Here is a 16695-nt window from a genome sequence, read left to right as displayed (position 1 = left end):
ATAATATTTATAAGTATAATAAAATTAGTCAATTAAATTAGAATTATATATAATACATTTATAATTATTTAAAAATACAATTAAATAATTATAGCTAATTAAAATAATACAAAATAATATATATATATATATATATATATATATATATATATATATATATATATATTAGGGCTGTCAAACGATTAATCGCATCCCAAAAAAAAAAAAAATTGTGTTTACATAATATGTGGGTGCACTGTGTATAATTATTTTTATATATATAAATACACACACATGCATGTATATATTTAGGGAAAAAAAATCATGTATATACTATATATAGATTTATATATAATTTATATTTATAAATATATTTTTATTTTTATTTATAAATTATTATTTTTCTTAAATATACATGCATGTGTGTGTATTTATATATACTAATTAATTATACACGGTGCACCCACATATATTATGTAAACACAAACTTTTATTTTGGATGTGATTAATCGCGATTAATCATTTGACAGCCCTAATAAATAAATATATTAAATTTTTGTTATCATTAAATGCACCAGATATGCGTCTTTTTTGTTTACTTATGTTTCAGTGGGTTGCTTCTCTTGAGCCCTTTTGTCACAATTTCTTTTCCCTTGTGATTGGTGAAGATTTGTGTATCTTTGGGTGTTGTAGTTCTTTACTGGGATTAGAATGAAGTTTAAAATTACACTTGTGGCTTCTACATAAGTATAGATTGCTTTTTATGTCGTCTACAAATCTATATGGAGAAAACAAATAGGTTTTTATTAGCATCATATGATGCCTGATGCCTGTTACTGGTTACTGTTTTACAAACTGCGGTTTCAAGATGTAGCCCTCTGATAGCACTGGGGAACTCCAGACTTCACACTTTTAAGTTTTCTGAACTTATACCCTAGCTGCTACAATAGAGCTCAAAGCGGCTACTGTATAAAGCCAGATAAATTCTGCACCGTCTAAGAGCCGTCACTCTTGTTTTTTGCCTTATCTGCACTTGATGTCCTTGGCTCTTTGGCAGTGTCCTTAGGAGACCATTGACACCAGACCACCCTGCTGAAAAGACTAGCTTAGACCAGCATGCATTTTATTTTATTCTTATATTATCGTTTACTCACCCTTATGTTGTTCCAAATCTGTATGTGTTTCTTTCTTCTGATTAACACAAAAGAAGATATTTCGAAGAATTATGTTAGTTAAATCCAAAAATTGAAAATTGAATATAGAAAATCTGCTGTCATTCCTTCGTCTTCCTTTTCTAAGCTATTCAAGGTTGATTTATTGTTGGTCTGAGCGTAACAAACATTGAACATAGGTCAAATTGGTCAACCAGAATGGTCTTTCTGGTGAAGCTGGTCAGCGAGGGAAATCTTGATGATTATGCTATTTAAGAAGCATATTGGGGAAGCCAGCGTCCACCAGACAGCATATGCTGGTGAGCAGTCATGCTAGTGGTTTCAGCAGGGCGCTCCCTATTCTCTGAGATTCCCACCGTGTGTCTCTCTCAATTCCTGGGAGCTCAGGCCTGTAGAGCACTGCTCTGCCATCTGGCTCTCTTGCACCATGAGAAACTACTTCCATTCTCTCACACTTTTCTTCTATTGTGGTGGAGTGTCTAACAGTGTCTGCTACATCCTGCATTAGCAATGGCTGGTGTATCTCTTCATCTTAAGTGGACAGTAAATCTATGAGATGTGCACTCTCGTTACACCGCTAATAATCGGATAATGCAGTCAGGGCTACAGAATTGCTTTGCCAACAACACTTTTTTTGGTGGATTGATTGACTGATCAATGGGTGCAGCCCAGTAAAATGGAAAAAAGAAAAATTCCCGTGGATTGAAATCAGATTTAGGAACTTTGCTAGCATCGAGCTATGCTAACGTGTTGTTTCTGACCCCTATTCCCTTAAGGAGCATAATTTCGTGACCTATTTTGACAATTTTCCATTGAAACAAGATGTTTGGATGAGATATGTTGAAGTAATTGTTCTTTTTTTATGATAAAGGATTTAATGATTATAGGCATTATATCTGCACTTTGAATAATTCTAGATACTTTTTATATCTGAAATGTTTAGATTTTTAGAATGCACTTTAGCTTATTTAACCACATCAACCGTTTATAGTGTACTGCATACACATTTCAGATTTTTGCATTGTTCTGAACAAAAATAGCAGACAGCTTGAATGAAAATCCACTCTCTGACAGTAGGTGGCGCTTATGGAACGGCTGAATTAGACATTTCTCTGGTAACCGCTGTACACAAAGCAGCTCTACAAAGTGGTTTGATTAAAAAAGAAATCGAACGAGAAGCCTACGATTCGCTAAATAAAATCGACGACACTCACCTTTCGGCCTTTAAAAGTTCTTCACATTCAGCCAAATTCTACACTATGTATGCCCATAAAAGGGCAAAATATGGCTAACTCTGCTTATTGCAGGATATTATTTACTGTGAGCTTTTCAAATCATGATAATCAAATACGGTTTTAATTAAAATATGCAATGGTAATACTAACCGTCTGGAATTTTATCATGGCTTATCGCCAAACCTTTCTTATCTTTGTCCAGTCTCTTCACAAAATATTATCAAAACCTTCCGCAAATTATAAATGTCTTTACTGCCACTTTTGATCAATTGATCAGCTCAAAACACCCCAAACTTTTGACTTGTAGTGTATATACCTATTGAAAGTGTATTTTGTCAATGTCCAGGAGTACACTAGCAAATAAATAACAAAACTTTTGATTTTATGCTGCTTTTAAGCCCATTATTATTGTCTAGCCAGTAGGCCTAGTACATTAACAGAGCATCCCTGACATGTTGCTTTTCATCTAAACTCCTTGTTCTCTGCTTTTGTCTTTCTCCCTTACCCCAATTTTTCTACTCCTTTTCTGACTGCTTTTGCTTTCGTTTGCTTTTATGTCATTCTCTCCTCACTTTTCATGTTGCACACTCCTTCTGGTCATGCCAAACAATCTACTCCTCCTTTATATGTCCCTCCTGTCTCTTTCTTTCCTTGCTTGGCTGGCTGTGACTGTAGAAGGAGGAGGCGGATGTCGAGGACTCAGGTACAGCTGTTTCCCCTGTCATGCATGCATCTGTTTGTGTGGGTAAATGTATTTCTGTGCTCTCTGGACTCTTTGTCTCTCTATTGGCACATTATGTTTACTATTCTTCATATGTATGTTTGTATTTATTTATTTCGTGATTGATTCCAATACAACTCTGTTCCCATCAGACATGCATAATTCCCTATTTCCCTCCTTTCTCTTTCTAATAGAGCTCAGGGCAACAGATCCCCCTGGTGGTGGAGAGCTGCATTCGCTTTATCAACCTGCATGGTAAAATTGTCAACTCTATCAGTATTATCCATTGCTGACTGCTAATAGTACATTTATGAGCACCTTTAATAATGTAGGTTGTATTAATGTAGAGGAGTGAGTATTTATTTATGTGCGAATATAAATGTGATGTTTTAACAGGTCTGCATCATGAAGGCATTTTTAGAGTTCCTGGATCACAGACTGAAGTCAATCATATCAGGGATGCCTTTGAAAGAGGTATGATCATGTTTAAATGGATGAATACAAGGTGTATTAAAATAAGAATGTTGCTTGAAGCAATGCACATTTGGCTGGTAATTATCACAAAATAAAATAAATCACCGTGTTTATATTACAATGACTGACTGAATGTACACTACCATTCAAAAGTTTGTAGGTTAGTCAGAATTATATATATATTTTTAGTAAGGATGCATTAAATTGATCAAAAGTGACCGTAAAGACATGTATAATGTTACAAAAGAATTCTGTTTCAAATAAATTGTGTTCTTTTGAATTTTTTATTCATCGAATAATCCTGAAAAAAAAAAATGATCTCAAAAAAATGAAGCAGCACAACTGTTTTCAACATTAATAATAAGAAATTTTTGAGCAGCATATTAGAATGATTTCTGGAGGATCAGCTTTGACATCTCAGGAATAAATTACATTTATAAATATTTAAATAAAATAATAGATTTTAAATTGTAATACTACAGTATTTCACAATATTACAAGTTTTACTGTATTTTTGATTTAAAAGAAAATTCAGGTGAGCATGAGACTTCTACCAAAAACATTAAAAAATCTTACCGATCCTAAACTTTGAACAATTGGTAGTGTATATTATATTATATACAATCTATTTATATACAAATATGCCTTTTTGTTCAGTCTCTTGTCTGATTTCTGTTCTCGGTAACTGTTCTTCTCTCTTTTATTGGGTGATGCAGGAGAGGACCCGCTCACGGACACTGAGAGTGACATTGATTCAGTGGCAGGGGTTCTGAAGCTGTATTTCAGAGGTCTAGAGAAACCTCTGTTCCCCGAGGAAAGCTTTAGCCGTCTCATGGAGTGTGTCCGTAAGATGCCTTTCATGTCTACATATTAATGTGCTTTAAAAAAAAATCATGTACTGTTTTTGAAAGTCTTAATTGAGTTGACTATTAACTCTGTGTCTCTTTCAGAGATGGAAAACATGACAGAAAAAGTAGTGCAGATTAAGACGATAGTCTCGACCTTCCCCAGACCCGTCATCATAGTGATGCGCTATCTCTTTGCCTTCCTTCATCAGTGAGTCCTGCTCTCTTTTTCTTAAAGGCCCACGTAATCGTTCCAAACCTGATTATGCTGTGCAGTGATGCAGTGTGTAACCTGTTTTGTTTGTGTCTGTTCAGTGTCTCTCAGTACAGTGATGAGAACATGATGCAGCCGTATAACCTGGCCGTGTGCTTCGGCCCCAGTCTGCTCAGAGGGGTGGAGATGGGTGGTGATGAAGTGACCCTGGCACCTCAGATCAATGACCTTGTCAAGACCATGATCCTCCATCACGAGAACATTTACCCAGGGCCATCCGAACTCCCGGGCCCTGTCTATGAGAAATGCATGACTCTGGAGCAGGAGTACTGGTGAGTCCCAAGGTCCTTTTTTTAAGGGGTAGAAAGAAGTTTGAAACACCTGAGCAGCGGTATACTTTCAGCAAACACACTGCTCAGAGCAGTGTTTAGATGAATATGTAAATATGGACTGCGTGCTTTCCTCTCAATAGGAAAATAAATCAGAAAACAGCAGTTAAAGGGTAACTAAACCCTAAACCAACCTTTTTTAGTTAATGATCTGTGAGAATGGGGCTTTTTTAATGCTGGTCATTGATTCGAGTAACTTTTTTGACATTTGGGTATAAAGTGTTTTAATTCTACAATATATGGTATAAAAACGTCTTAGTGCTGCCCTCTTCAGTTTGAACGGTGGCAGTTGAATTTTCCTATTGGATGTTTGCGGTTCTTCGTGTCGTCGGCGGGGAGAGCTGACGTAAGCTGATCTAGCGCACCACGCCCTTGGTACAAGGTACCACGCCTTCGGCAGTTTAAAAACCATCTTGTTTCATCAAAACCACTGCAAGTCAAGAGTTGGAATTACGAGTATTGAAATCTATCAGGATAGCGTATGGTAGTATCTTTTATCATAGCATTTATATAGTTATTTAGATTTTATTTTAATCACAATTTATGGTTAGGCTAAAGTTAATGCTCTGGGGTCGACAAACGCGCCGGAGAATTTTGCTGGATTTTTTCCACATAGCGGCAAAATAGCAATATGAATACATGCCTACAGAGAGCGAGCTATTGACATCAACTCAACAAAACTCATCAGATGCCGATCGCGATGTGGGAGTTAAAGGAGTAGTTAACTTTTAAAAAAACTTTTGCTGATAATTTACTCACCCCCATGTCATCCAAGATGTTCATGTCATTCTTTCTTCAGTCTTCAAAGAAATTAAGATTTTTGATGAAAACATTCCAGCATTTCTCTCCATATAATGGTAATGGACTTCAGTGGGAACCAAACGGTTCATGGTCCAAAAGACCGTTTCAGTGCAAACTGCAAACTGTTCAAAGGGCTTTAAATGATTCCAGACGATGAATAAGGGTCTTATCTAGCGAAACGATCGCTCGTTTAAAAAAAAAAAACAAAGTTTAAGTTTTATAAGCTCAAATGGTCGCCTTGCTCTGTTCAGTGATGCACGTTCGTGACTCTCCTATTCGAACTCGTTCATCAAAATGAACAAATCTTTTCCCGAGTCAATTCGTTCATTTCATTCGTTGAATGAACCAAATGACACGAAAAAAGATTTGTTATTGGAAGGATGTATGGATATCTCCATCTATATATACACCAACAATATCAAACTATACAAATAAAATTGTTCTGAATTATGTGTGTTACACACAAGTGTTACAACTAACCTCTCTGTCTGTTACAATTAACCCCGCAAATGGAGTAAGTTGTAACATTTGTACTTCTGTCACTTTCAGTGCAACAGTACAAAAATGGTAGGTCCTAGAATAAAACTTTTAGTGTTCATTTGTAGCACAGATGTGTATATTGCTTTTGTAAAAAAAAAGTTAAATCTAACTTAATAATTTTTTTAATAATTGACCCAAAACCAAAATGCGTTATGTTGTGCCCCGCTCTTCCCTATATCGGGGCCTTTGGAGGGTTAGTCTTTTAAACTCCTTTCGCTTTTGTTTTTGGGTGTTGCACAAAAAAGATCTTAATTTTTAAAGAATAGTAAGCAATTCTTGCCAGGATTTTTCCAATATTTTTGTGTTTTTTACTTTTAAATAACACCAACCTCTTTTTCCAGTGAACCCATCACAGAGGAGTGCGAGGGAGAAGCTGAACATCCTCCCAGTGAAGATGGTAAGAAAGTACAACATACATCATGACAATTTATTTTTAAACCTTTGAAGTTTCAATTAATCTAAATGTTTCAATCCCATGTGTGTTCTATGTTGGGTTTTTGTGTGCTTTTGTGCTTATGTGGCATTTCTGTTGCCATGCTTTGTGTTGTCTGTATGCATTGTATGAGCAGAGTGTGAGGCTGTGGCCATGTTTGATTATGTTGCACGCTCTGCAGCCGAGCTGTCATTCAAGCAGGGTGACCACCTCCTACTACACAGCAAGGTCTCTGCTGATTGGTGGAGAGGGGAACTAGGAGGAATGAGAGGCCTGATCCCCCATAAGTACATCAGTATGGTTGAGGGGTGAGACCATATTTACTATAAACTATACGAGGTTCCTTCAAACATTGCATTGGTGTTGCTATTACAACTACAACTACAACTACTTGTTACAAAGACAGCATCCTGACCCAGAAAGGGATTGATTTAAAGCATGATATGCATTATAGACAGCAACTCTGTGCTCCACACTTGTGTCTCTTGACTGGAATAATTGTTCAACAGTGGCACTAGGGAGATTTATAATATTTCTATTTCAAAAACATGATGTCTGTTTTAACTTCTGTATCACTGTTTCCACAAAAATATGAAGCACTGTTTTCAACACTGATCGTAATTCAGCAATTAAAAATTCAGCCTTGAAATCAAAGGAATAAATTACATTTTATATATTACATAGAAAACAAGTATTTATTGTTCTAATATTTTACAATTCTACTTTATTTTTGATTAAATGTGATAATAAACACTTTCAAAAACCTTACCAACTCCAATCTTTTGAACAGGAGTGTAAACATAAATATGAAAAAAATACATAGCCCACACAAACATTAAGTAAATCAGGTAATCTATTACACAGAACAATTTTTTAAATTTTTCCTGTGCTTTTGAAACAGCTAATGAGCATAATTTGCTAACTAAATTGATTAATCTGCTTTTATATTACCATGTTTGAATCTGTCAGAAATGTCACTAATAGACTTTAGTCATAGTAGATTTCATTTGTCACTAACAGACTGCGAGGGACAGTTCATTCAATGTCATGCTGAAAATAAGGCTCAAGGTCACATCTAATGTTTTGTTGGCAGAATGGTCAACATCCAGATACGCAGACATAACAGGCCTCATTCATGAAATGCAAGAAGAACAAACATTTACATCCAATCTTGCATAATTGTCTCATTCAATTCACTGTAGCCATTTACGTAAGAATGGATTTATGAATGATTTACACAAATTTGTTCCGCTTGTATTGTTTTATGAATGAGACTCGTCAAACGGGCTGTTAATGCATCCCTCAGAGCCTTGTTTTTGCATTAAATAAAATATGGTGTCTAAACTGATGCAGTTTAAAGAAAACATAATAAGCAAACGTATTGCTTTTGTTCTAATGCAATATCTTGGCAGCCATAACCTTAGCTTTGGTAACCTCATCTTGTTGTCTTCGCATCCTCAGGGCGGAGCGTAAGGAACGAGGGAAGAAGGATGACAACAAAGGGGGAAGCACAGGAAACCTATCAGAAGAACAGCAGCAGTCTGAACAGAGCACCAGGTACATTTCTCAGACCGCACCATGGTGCTCTACACAGGCCCACTGAGATCTTACAGTCTCTGCACTGTGTTTGCTGTTATTCCCCAGGATGAGAGTGAACAGTGACAGCGCTTCTTTGCCCTGCCGGCAGAGGACCAGCAGTGGAGGAAGCAGTATAGGTGGAGGCAGCAGTGGGAATGTGAGCCCCATACGGAAGCTCACCCTGCAGGTGCCCGAGGGACGACTCATCCTTCCTCCTCAGTCAGCTGCACGCCAATTCTCAGGGTAGGAGAACAGAAGCTGTTGTTTTGATGGTACCAGCTGCTGAAAGGCACGTGCATGAGGCGTGATCTGAGTATGCAGTGGTGTAGTCTAGTTTTTTGTAGTGAATATACTGTATATAGCAGTCTTTTTGAGCTTTGGTATTCATAGACACTACATATCGAGATTTGTTTCATTGTACATCCCTACTTTTGATTTATTCATTCAAAAATGGCCAAATTGCGTGACATTCCGCTTTGCAGCTACTTACATCTGTGACTGGATTCCGCGAATCGTTCTGTGTGGCTGCGCAAACACAGGCAACGGTGAATTTATGAATGAAAGTTCTGTCACGAAGCGATGTTGTTACGAATCCTCACGGATTTTTAAAGTGGTTATACGGAAATCCTTGACATTTTCTAGTGGGTATACGGCGTATTCCTGCGTATCACGTAGACTACACCACTGTGAGTATGTGACCGCCATTAAACCCCAATGAGCTTACAGAATAATTTTTTGAGATGACAAAAAAGTTTAGGGTCAGTAGGATAAATAAATAAAAAAAAAATATATGTATATATATATATATATATATATATATATATATATATATATACAATTTTGGAAGGATGCATTAAAGGGTAACTAAACCCCTGGTCAGAGCCTGACTCCACCCACTAGCAATATTTGAAAAATGCTGAAAAAATGGGCAGACCCCAGCGGGGCTAGGGGGCGTGCACCTGAGACCCGCCGTGAGTGACAGCTGCTGTCAGACTCTAAAATAGAGCGAGACTAGTCTGGAGTGACTCAATAGCTGCCTTTGCAACAGAGCGGCCATTTGAAGTCGAGGACTTTTCTCCCTCACCTTCACCTGAAGTGGATGAGGGTGAATTGTATGTATACACAGGGCCAAATCCATTCGAGCTGCTGGCTCAAACTGCGGTCTTAACTCCCGCATCGCGACCGGCATCTGATGAGTTATGTCGTCGAGTTGATCTCAATAGCGCACGCTATTGATATTATGCCGCTATATGAAAAAATCCAGCAAAATGCACCGGCTCGTTTGTCGACCCTAGAGGATTAACTTTATCCTAACCATAAATTGTGATTAAAATATCCATGATCACTCACATCAAGACGCCGCTGCGGTGGAGGAGTCCATGCAGGACGAGCAGTGTTTGGCACTGCGTGTGGAGAAGCCCATGTCCACCTCCGTTACTATCCTGATCACTGTACTAAACACTGATAAATCTATGCTAACTTGAAGCTATCCTAACTGTACTATGCTACTAGCTACACAAAATAATCTAAATTATCTATATAATGCTATGCTAAATAGATGCAACAATACTCTATCCTGGTCGTTTTCAAAAATAATCTAAATAACTATATAAATGCTATGCTAACTAGATGCTATTATATGCTATAGTATCCTGATCGTTTTCAATATTCATAAATCCAACTCCTGACTCGCTACAGTAGTTTTGACGGAAACCAGATGCTTTTATACCAGGGGCTGCCAAGGGCGTGGTGAGCTCGCACCAAGGGTGTGACAGAGTGCGTCTGAGAGTTCGCTACGTCAGCAAGTACCCCTACTGCAGGAGCTTTCCGTTTAACCTGAAGAGGGCAGCACTCAGACGTTTTTACACCATATATTTGAAAATCAAAACACTTTATACTCAATTGTCAAAAAATGTACTCGAATCAATGAACAGCATTTATGAAGCTCCATTCTTACAGATCATTAACTAAAAAAAGTTGTTTTGGTGTTTAGTTACCCTTTAAATTAAAAGTCTCAATCTCAAAAGTGACAGTTGAACCATTTGTAATGTTACAAAAAGATTTTTATTTCAAATAAATGCTGTTTTTTTTTTTAACTTTCTATTCATAAAAGAATCCAGTCCATTTTAAAAATCCATTTTTATTGGCTAGTCAGCTAACAGAAAATGTCAGAGAATGGTCCTAGGCTATCTTTGGTCACAAGACCGTGCCAACGGCCATCTTTGAACCTCTCTCACTGTACGACGTAGGACCACTGTTTAGGAGCCATGACCACAGGAATCGCCACAATTGGTCATCTTTCGTCTGGAACAGCCCAAAACTGTACAATGTGCTCCGGGCATTAAGCTGCAAATTAGAATGATTTCTGAAGAATCGTGTGAAGACTGGAGAAATGATCCTGAAAATTCAGCTTTGCGTCACAGTAATATATTAAAATAGAAAACGGTTACTTTAGATTGTAAAACTATTCCACAACGTTACTGTCCCAAACTTTTGAATGGTAGTGTATGTTGTTGTAAGTAATTGAAATTTTTCCCTTCTCTATGCCTTTTTTTCTCTTCAGTCATCAAGAGCGCAGACACACTTTGGACAGTCTGAGGCCAGTAGGAGGAGCAGCCGACAGACAGACGGTACATATCGACAAGGTCTGATTCTCATACTGACTGACATTTCACAAAAAAAAAAAACAACAACCTTTTTTATTTATGATAAGCTGACATATTTTATCAGGTAGAAACTGCTGAGAAATTGAAAAAATCCCCCATAAACTAATACAAAAGGTTTTTTAAACTAAAATCATGGATTTAGTTGTTAATTATAAATTAATTATTTTAATACATTACAAGCAGCTTTGTCATTTACAGCAGGAGTACCAGAAATATCTTACCTTTGTAAATTACTTGGACGATGGGGGCCTTAAAATCTAAAAGCCTGAGAACCACTGATTTAAATCTGAACGTAGAAACCCATATGAAAATCCTAATGTTTTAATGACCGATTCTCTCTTTCTCATAGGAGGTCAGTCGCCAGATGAACTCTGTGTTTAGGGAGCTGTTGTCTCGTCAACCTCCTCTGGAAGTCTCGGGTTCGAGCGCTCCCCCCTCCTCTCCCCCTGCATCTGTCCCGTCGGTTGCCTCCGCTGCGGCTCGACCTCCGGTGAAGAAGGGAGGCTTCGGCCTGCGCAGCAGAGGTCTCTTCAAACCCCAAGACCAGCAGGACTGAGGGAGAGGAAGGGATGTTATACGAGTGAATCTGAGTATGAGTGTTGGGGGGACAGCAAACTCATCACAGATATGAATATATTTTTCCAGACATACAATATATGGTACTCTTTACGCCTTATTAACTATTCGTGTGAGACCACGTCATTGATCCTAATATTGGTTGTATTTGTGTTTTACTAGCTTTGATAACAGTTAATCTGGTCCTCGGTTAAGAATTTCCTACTCTAATCATTCACCGCAGTGATGTCCAATGTGTCTGACGTTTTTGACTGTAGTGTTGGCTGTGTTCTTTTGGAAAAACATAACTATCTGCTGATGATGTATTCATGGAGCACCATAGGGTCCCTCAAAGCACATAGATTCTGATTGGGAAGTGAATTGTGGGAATGATGTCCATGACAGAGAGTCCACACTGTAATTTTAAATATAGATGTGTCACTCTGAATGTAGCAAGAGATTAATGAAGGCCACTCAGATGTTTGCGGACCAAGAGATCTACTTTAGGTGTTTTTTTTTTTTTTGTTGCTTTTTGATATTATGCATAGCTCGAGTAGTTCAAGGTACGACATGATGAATATTAAAATGCTCCAGTGTTTATTTTTAGATGATTCATTTGGGTTTTTTTTTTTTTTTTATCATTTGCTATTTAATTTTTTTTTTTTTTTTTACATTTAATTGCATTACTATTTTTACAATTAGTTGCATTACAATGGATTATTCTTTAAAAAGCATTCTGTTGTAAAGGAACCAGCACATATGCATGCAATGTGCTGGGATGGTCTCGCGTGGGAACAGGTGGGACGGCCAAAATAAGCACAGCTCTGTAGCCTTTTTTTATCCCGCCGGCTCCATGTGAAAAAGACAACTGTGAAGATAAGTGCCACAAAGCAGCTCAGGAACTGTCCAACAGAGAAGTGACTGGAGAAAAGAACAAACTGTGAAAAGGCACATGTAGTCACAGGAAGTACAATGGCACTCACTTCCTTTTCGCTGCACATATTAATGCCTCTGGTTACTGGTCCCCTCTCGACTTCCACCCCATCACCCATCCCTTCCCCTTAGCAGTGTGTGTCTCTGGTAGATGATGTCATCATTGATATGTGGATTATAATATTATCAAAATAAATTATAGATTCTAAAATACTGCTGACTTGTCAAATACTCTTAAAATATGTTACTCTTAACATGCTATATATATATATATATATATATATATACACTCTTATCATTTAATACATTAAACTAGATTTTAAAAAAATATATTTTCATTTTTCATTTTGTGTTGTTGTTTTTTTTGAGGTGGTATTTCTATTTAGCTTTTTTTCTATTTTTATTTCATATTAAGATATTTTAGTACTTTAACTTAAACTTGTATTTTATCTCTGTTTCAATTTATTTATCTGTTTCAATTTTTTATTATTTAATTTTATTTATTTATTTTCATATTTGATTTTATTTCAGCTTTATTTCAATGGAAACTATTTGGATTAGTTGAGCAATACATTGAGCAATGAGCAATACATTTTAAACAGTATTTTTCAATCTTTATTTCATTATTTCATGTTAGCCAGAATTCATTAAATAATATTATTAGATACAACTTTTGATTTTAATAATGTAGTAGTAAATATTGGAATTAACATTAACCAAGATTTTCATTGTTTATGTTAATGAAGTTAATTGATGTTAACATATTGAAAACTTTTAGTAAAGTGTTACTAGTTTTGCTTTTAGTTTTACACCAATGACATTTTAGGTAACAATTTATTTTCACACATGTGAATGTTACATGTACTTACTAACAATAAATGATGCATAATTGCATGCAACTAACCCTCAACCAAACCCTAATCCTGCCCTAACCCTATAGTAAGTACATGTAGTTGCTTAATATTACTCAGTACTTGAATATAATTACACTGTAACAATGACACCTTAAAATAATGTGCAACCCATTTTAAGTGTCTCTTAACTGTCCAATTATATTTTTAGGGCCACTGAATGTCTACTAAAAGAAAAGAAAAAAAGAAACGATCTAGGCTTAAAATTGGATAGTGTATGACAGGAAACTGACTGTGAGCGAAGAGGGTTAGCCTGTCCGGTAACCTGATTAGTGGTGCCCTCTCCATTCCTCAACCCCAAAATAACTCTACGCTCAGCCTACTAATTCTTTACTGGGTACACACACTTCCACAAACTAGACTATGGCAAAGAACACAAGGCAGAGAGAGTAAGGTCACACTGCCTTACTGTAAAACGCTCCGCTCCATTAGTTCTGATGTCCAACAGAACGATAAGCCATATTCATCTGTAGATGTGATGACGAGTTTATGGAGATCTGCAGTGACTGTATGACTGATCAAAATAGTCATAAACTACTAAAAACTAGAGTTTATTTTTGGACCAGGACTGAATATTTAATAGGGTAAGTGATAAATATTCAAAATTGCCAAAAAATAAATAAATATTTTGCATCCCCTTCATATTCCATTTAAAATGCAATGCATGTATGTCAAATGCTGTTTTTTTATTTCAAATTGATTAACGAAATGATTGAGTTCATGTCATTGCTTCTCAGTCAGACAAGCATGTATGACAGTGATGCGTAATGAGTAAATGTAGTAAGCAAGAGTTGTCAGGGTGTGTCTTTTCTTGCTTGGGTTTGTATTTGTCACATGTTGCCTAATTTAGTGGTTGTCAAACAGGGCCTCGGCACACTTCCAAGAGTGCAAGATGGCTTAAAATGTTTTAGAAATGTAGTAATTACATGTAATTATGAGACTTCAACTTCCAGAGCTTGTAAGCGAGAGCTCCTACTTGTATTAACTAACTGCTGCAGATTAATTTAGTGTTGCCATAGAAACGCATACTTCCTAGTTGGACTTGAACAGCTCTGAAAGTCACGTGTTGTCATCTTTAAATTGCAAATATTTTGTTCTCATTATTTTGGTTAACCTGACATACAGGAATTTTAAAAGTGTGATTTCCTGGAAAAGTCATGCAGTTAATAATATTTTTTTTATATATATATATAAATGCATGTAGGCCACAGGTAGCCTATCATATTTTATTGCGTAGAAAAGGTTATTTGTGAAAAAATGTGTAGTTTATAAACTAAAACATTTAATTTAACATGTTTAACCCACATATATGCTAAAAACTTGATCTCATACACTGTAAAAAAAAAGTAGGCCTATTGCTATTTTAAGTAACCGTGACTTAAAAATGTAAGTTCATTGAAATTAAAAAATGTAGTTAATAGAATTGAAATTGGATCAACAGAAACTCAAAATATCAAGTCATCTGAACCACATAAATTATCTAAGTTGATTTGACAAAAGCTTTACTGTACTGTTTGCTGAAATGTTTGTTGAAGTTTCACTCAAACAAAGGGTGTGATCTGCTTTGCAGTCAATATGATGCGAGACGAGTATTTGGTGGAGTGTAATATTGATGATGATGATGATGATGAAGAAGAAGACTATGATGTGAAGAAGATCCAGCTGTCTCCGCGACCTCCACCACAGTTCTCCTCCACCCCTTCCCTCGCTCACGTTGAGATCAGGGATCCCTGTGGAGTCAACAAACACTTGAAGGTGAACGCAACGTTCACTTCTCATCCTGAGATGGACATTTAGAATGTCTTACAGTAGCCTACATGAAATAAGAATAACTAGAAATAAAATTCACGTAACTTTCTGTTCATTGTGACACCATCAGGTAGAGTTTAGCGATGTTTTGGCAGAGCCCGCGCCCACACACAGCTACGACCGCGTGTGGGTGTACAGCGGGATCGCCTTCGAGTCCGCGCGGCTGTGGGTGTACCGCTGCCTGACTGCGCTGTTTGCGGTTCCCTTCTCCTGCCTCTGCGGCTGCCTCCTTGCCCTGCTGGCCTGTATGCACATTTGGTAGGCTCTTTTTATTACGAAAAAAAAAAATGATTTATGATTGATAAACTAAAGTTTTTTTAAAGGGATATTTACCCAAAAATGAAAATTCTGTCATCATTTACTCACCCTCATGTTGTTCCATATCTGTATGAGTTTAGTTCTTCTGTTGAACACAAAAGAAGTAGTTTTGAAGAATGTCTGGGAGTGGGAACCAGACGGTTGATGGTAGCCATTGACTAAACTCATAGGTTTGGAACAATTTGAGGGTGAGTAAATGATGACAGAATTTTCATTTTGGGGTGAACTATCCCTTTAAGCAAAAATGTCACTGCTTCTATTTTCTTCTTCTTGTCATAGGTGTGTGATGCCCTGTATTCAGGTGTGTCATACCTGCCTGCCCTGTGTGAGGTCACTGTGGATAAGTGTGGTTAATATCTTCATCACTCCATTCTGCACATCTGTGGCTCGCTGTTGCAGTGGCATATATGTGACAGTCTCCAAAGACTGATGAAACACAATTAAGAAGGAATTTGAAGAAGCTTATTAAACTGCTTTCCGAAAGCATAAAAAAGTATTCAAAAACAATTTAAAGAAGAGGATTACATGCTATTATAGCCTGTAGATTTTTAATTATATAATAATAATAGTTTATATCTTAATGTAATACATTTTTTGATAACACTTTATTTCAATAGTCCACTTTAGACATTCTACTAACTATAAGTAACTTTTCAACTACATGTCAACTCTCTGTCATTATAGTATTAGTAGACTGTCAGCTTAATATAACACTTAATATCTAACACTTTCAACTGACTATAAGGTGGCTACAAGTAAACTTATTCTCCTAACCCAAAGCCTATCACCTAACCATAACCTAACAGTCTACTAACAGTCTAATATACTCTAATGAGAGTTACTTGAAAAGTTACTTATAATTAGTAGAACATCTAAAGTGACTATCGAAATAAAGTGTAACCCATTTTATGGATGTCAGTAGATATTTTGTATCTTTCTAAGCATAATACAAAAAAGAGCCTCACACTAAATATCAATAACTTCATTTTTCATATAGTCTGTTTATATTTTTCTGTTTGATATGTGTAATTGTCATGTATTATCTACGAAGCCAGATGCCTATTTTGATGGTTATCATATATTTGAATAAAACAACCACTTACATTTGTACATTCAAGTTGA

The 16695-nt window shown here is 36.5% G+C and overlaps 2 protein-coding genes across 4 annotated transcripts in view; both read left to right on the top strand.

The window, feature by feature from the left end:
* arhgap4b (Rho GTPase activating protein 4b) overlaps positions 1-11891 on the top strand; it is a 32314-nt gene extending 20423 nt beyond the window's left edge. The window contains exons 13-24 of one of the 3 annotated variants that reach the window (XM_039652044.2): positions 3062-3089; positions 3302-3362; positions 3504-3581; positions 4298-4426; positions 4532-4637; positions 4742-4972; positions 6712-6767; positions 6940-7111; positions 8265-8360; positions 8448-8624; positions 10945-11026; positions 11397-11891. In XM_039652044.2, coding sequence (XP_039507978.2) covers positions 3062-3089; positions 3302-3362; positions 3504-3581; positions 4298-4426; positions 4532-4637; positions 4742-4972; positions 6712-6767; positions 6940-7111; positions 8265-8360; positions 8448-8624; positions 10945-11026; positions 11397-11603 — 1423 coding nt within the window. In that variant the 3' untranslated portion in view covers positions 11604-11891. The remainder of the gene's footprint in view (positions 1-3061; positions 3090-3301; positions 3363-3503; positions 3582-4297; positions 4427-4531; positions 4638-4741; positions 4973-6711; positions 6768-6939; positions 7112-8264; positions 8361-8447; positions 8625-10944; positions 11027-11396) is intronic. The other 2 variants (XM_039652041.2, XM_039652040.2) reach the window with 2 other exon arrangements.
* A 1025-nt stretch (positions 11892-12916) lies between these two features.
* Positions 12917-16683, top strand: cav4b (caveolin 4b). Its single transcript, XM_089124491.1, has 3 exons — positions 12917-15201; positions 15326-15513; positions 15853-16683. The coding sequence occupies exons 1-3, from the start codon at positions 15022-15024 to the stop codon at positions 16001-16003; spliced, it is 519 nt and encodes a 172-aa protein (XP_088980617.1). The 5' UTR covers positions 12917-15021; the 3' UTR covers positions 16004-16683.
* Positions 16684-16695: the final 12 nt, after the last annotated feature.

The sequence above is a fragment of the Pimephales promelas genome, chromosome 20, assembly GCF_988280905.1.
Source record: "Pimephales promelas chromosome 20, fPimPro1.hap1.1, whole genome shotgun sequence".
NCBI lineage: Eukaryota > Metazoa > Chordata > Actinopteri > Cypriniformes > Leuciscidae > Pimephales > Pimephales promelas.
This window is presented reverse-complemented; position numbering and strand designations above follow the sequence as displayed.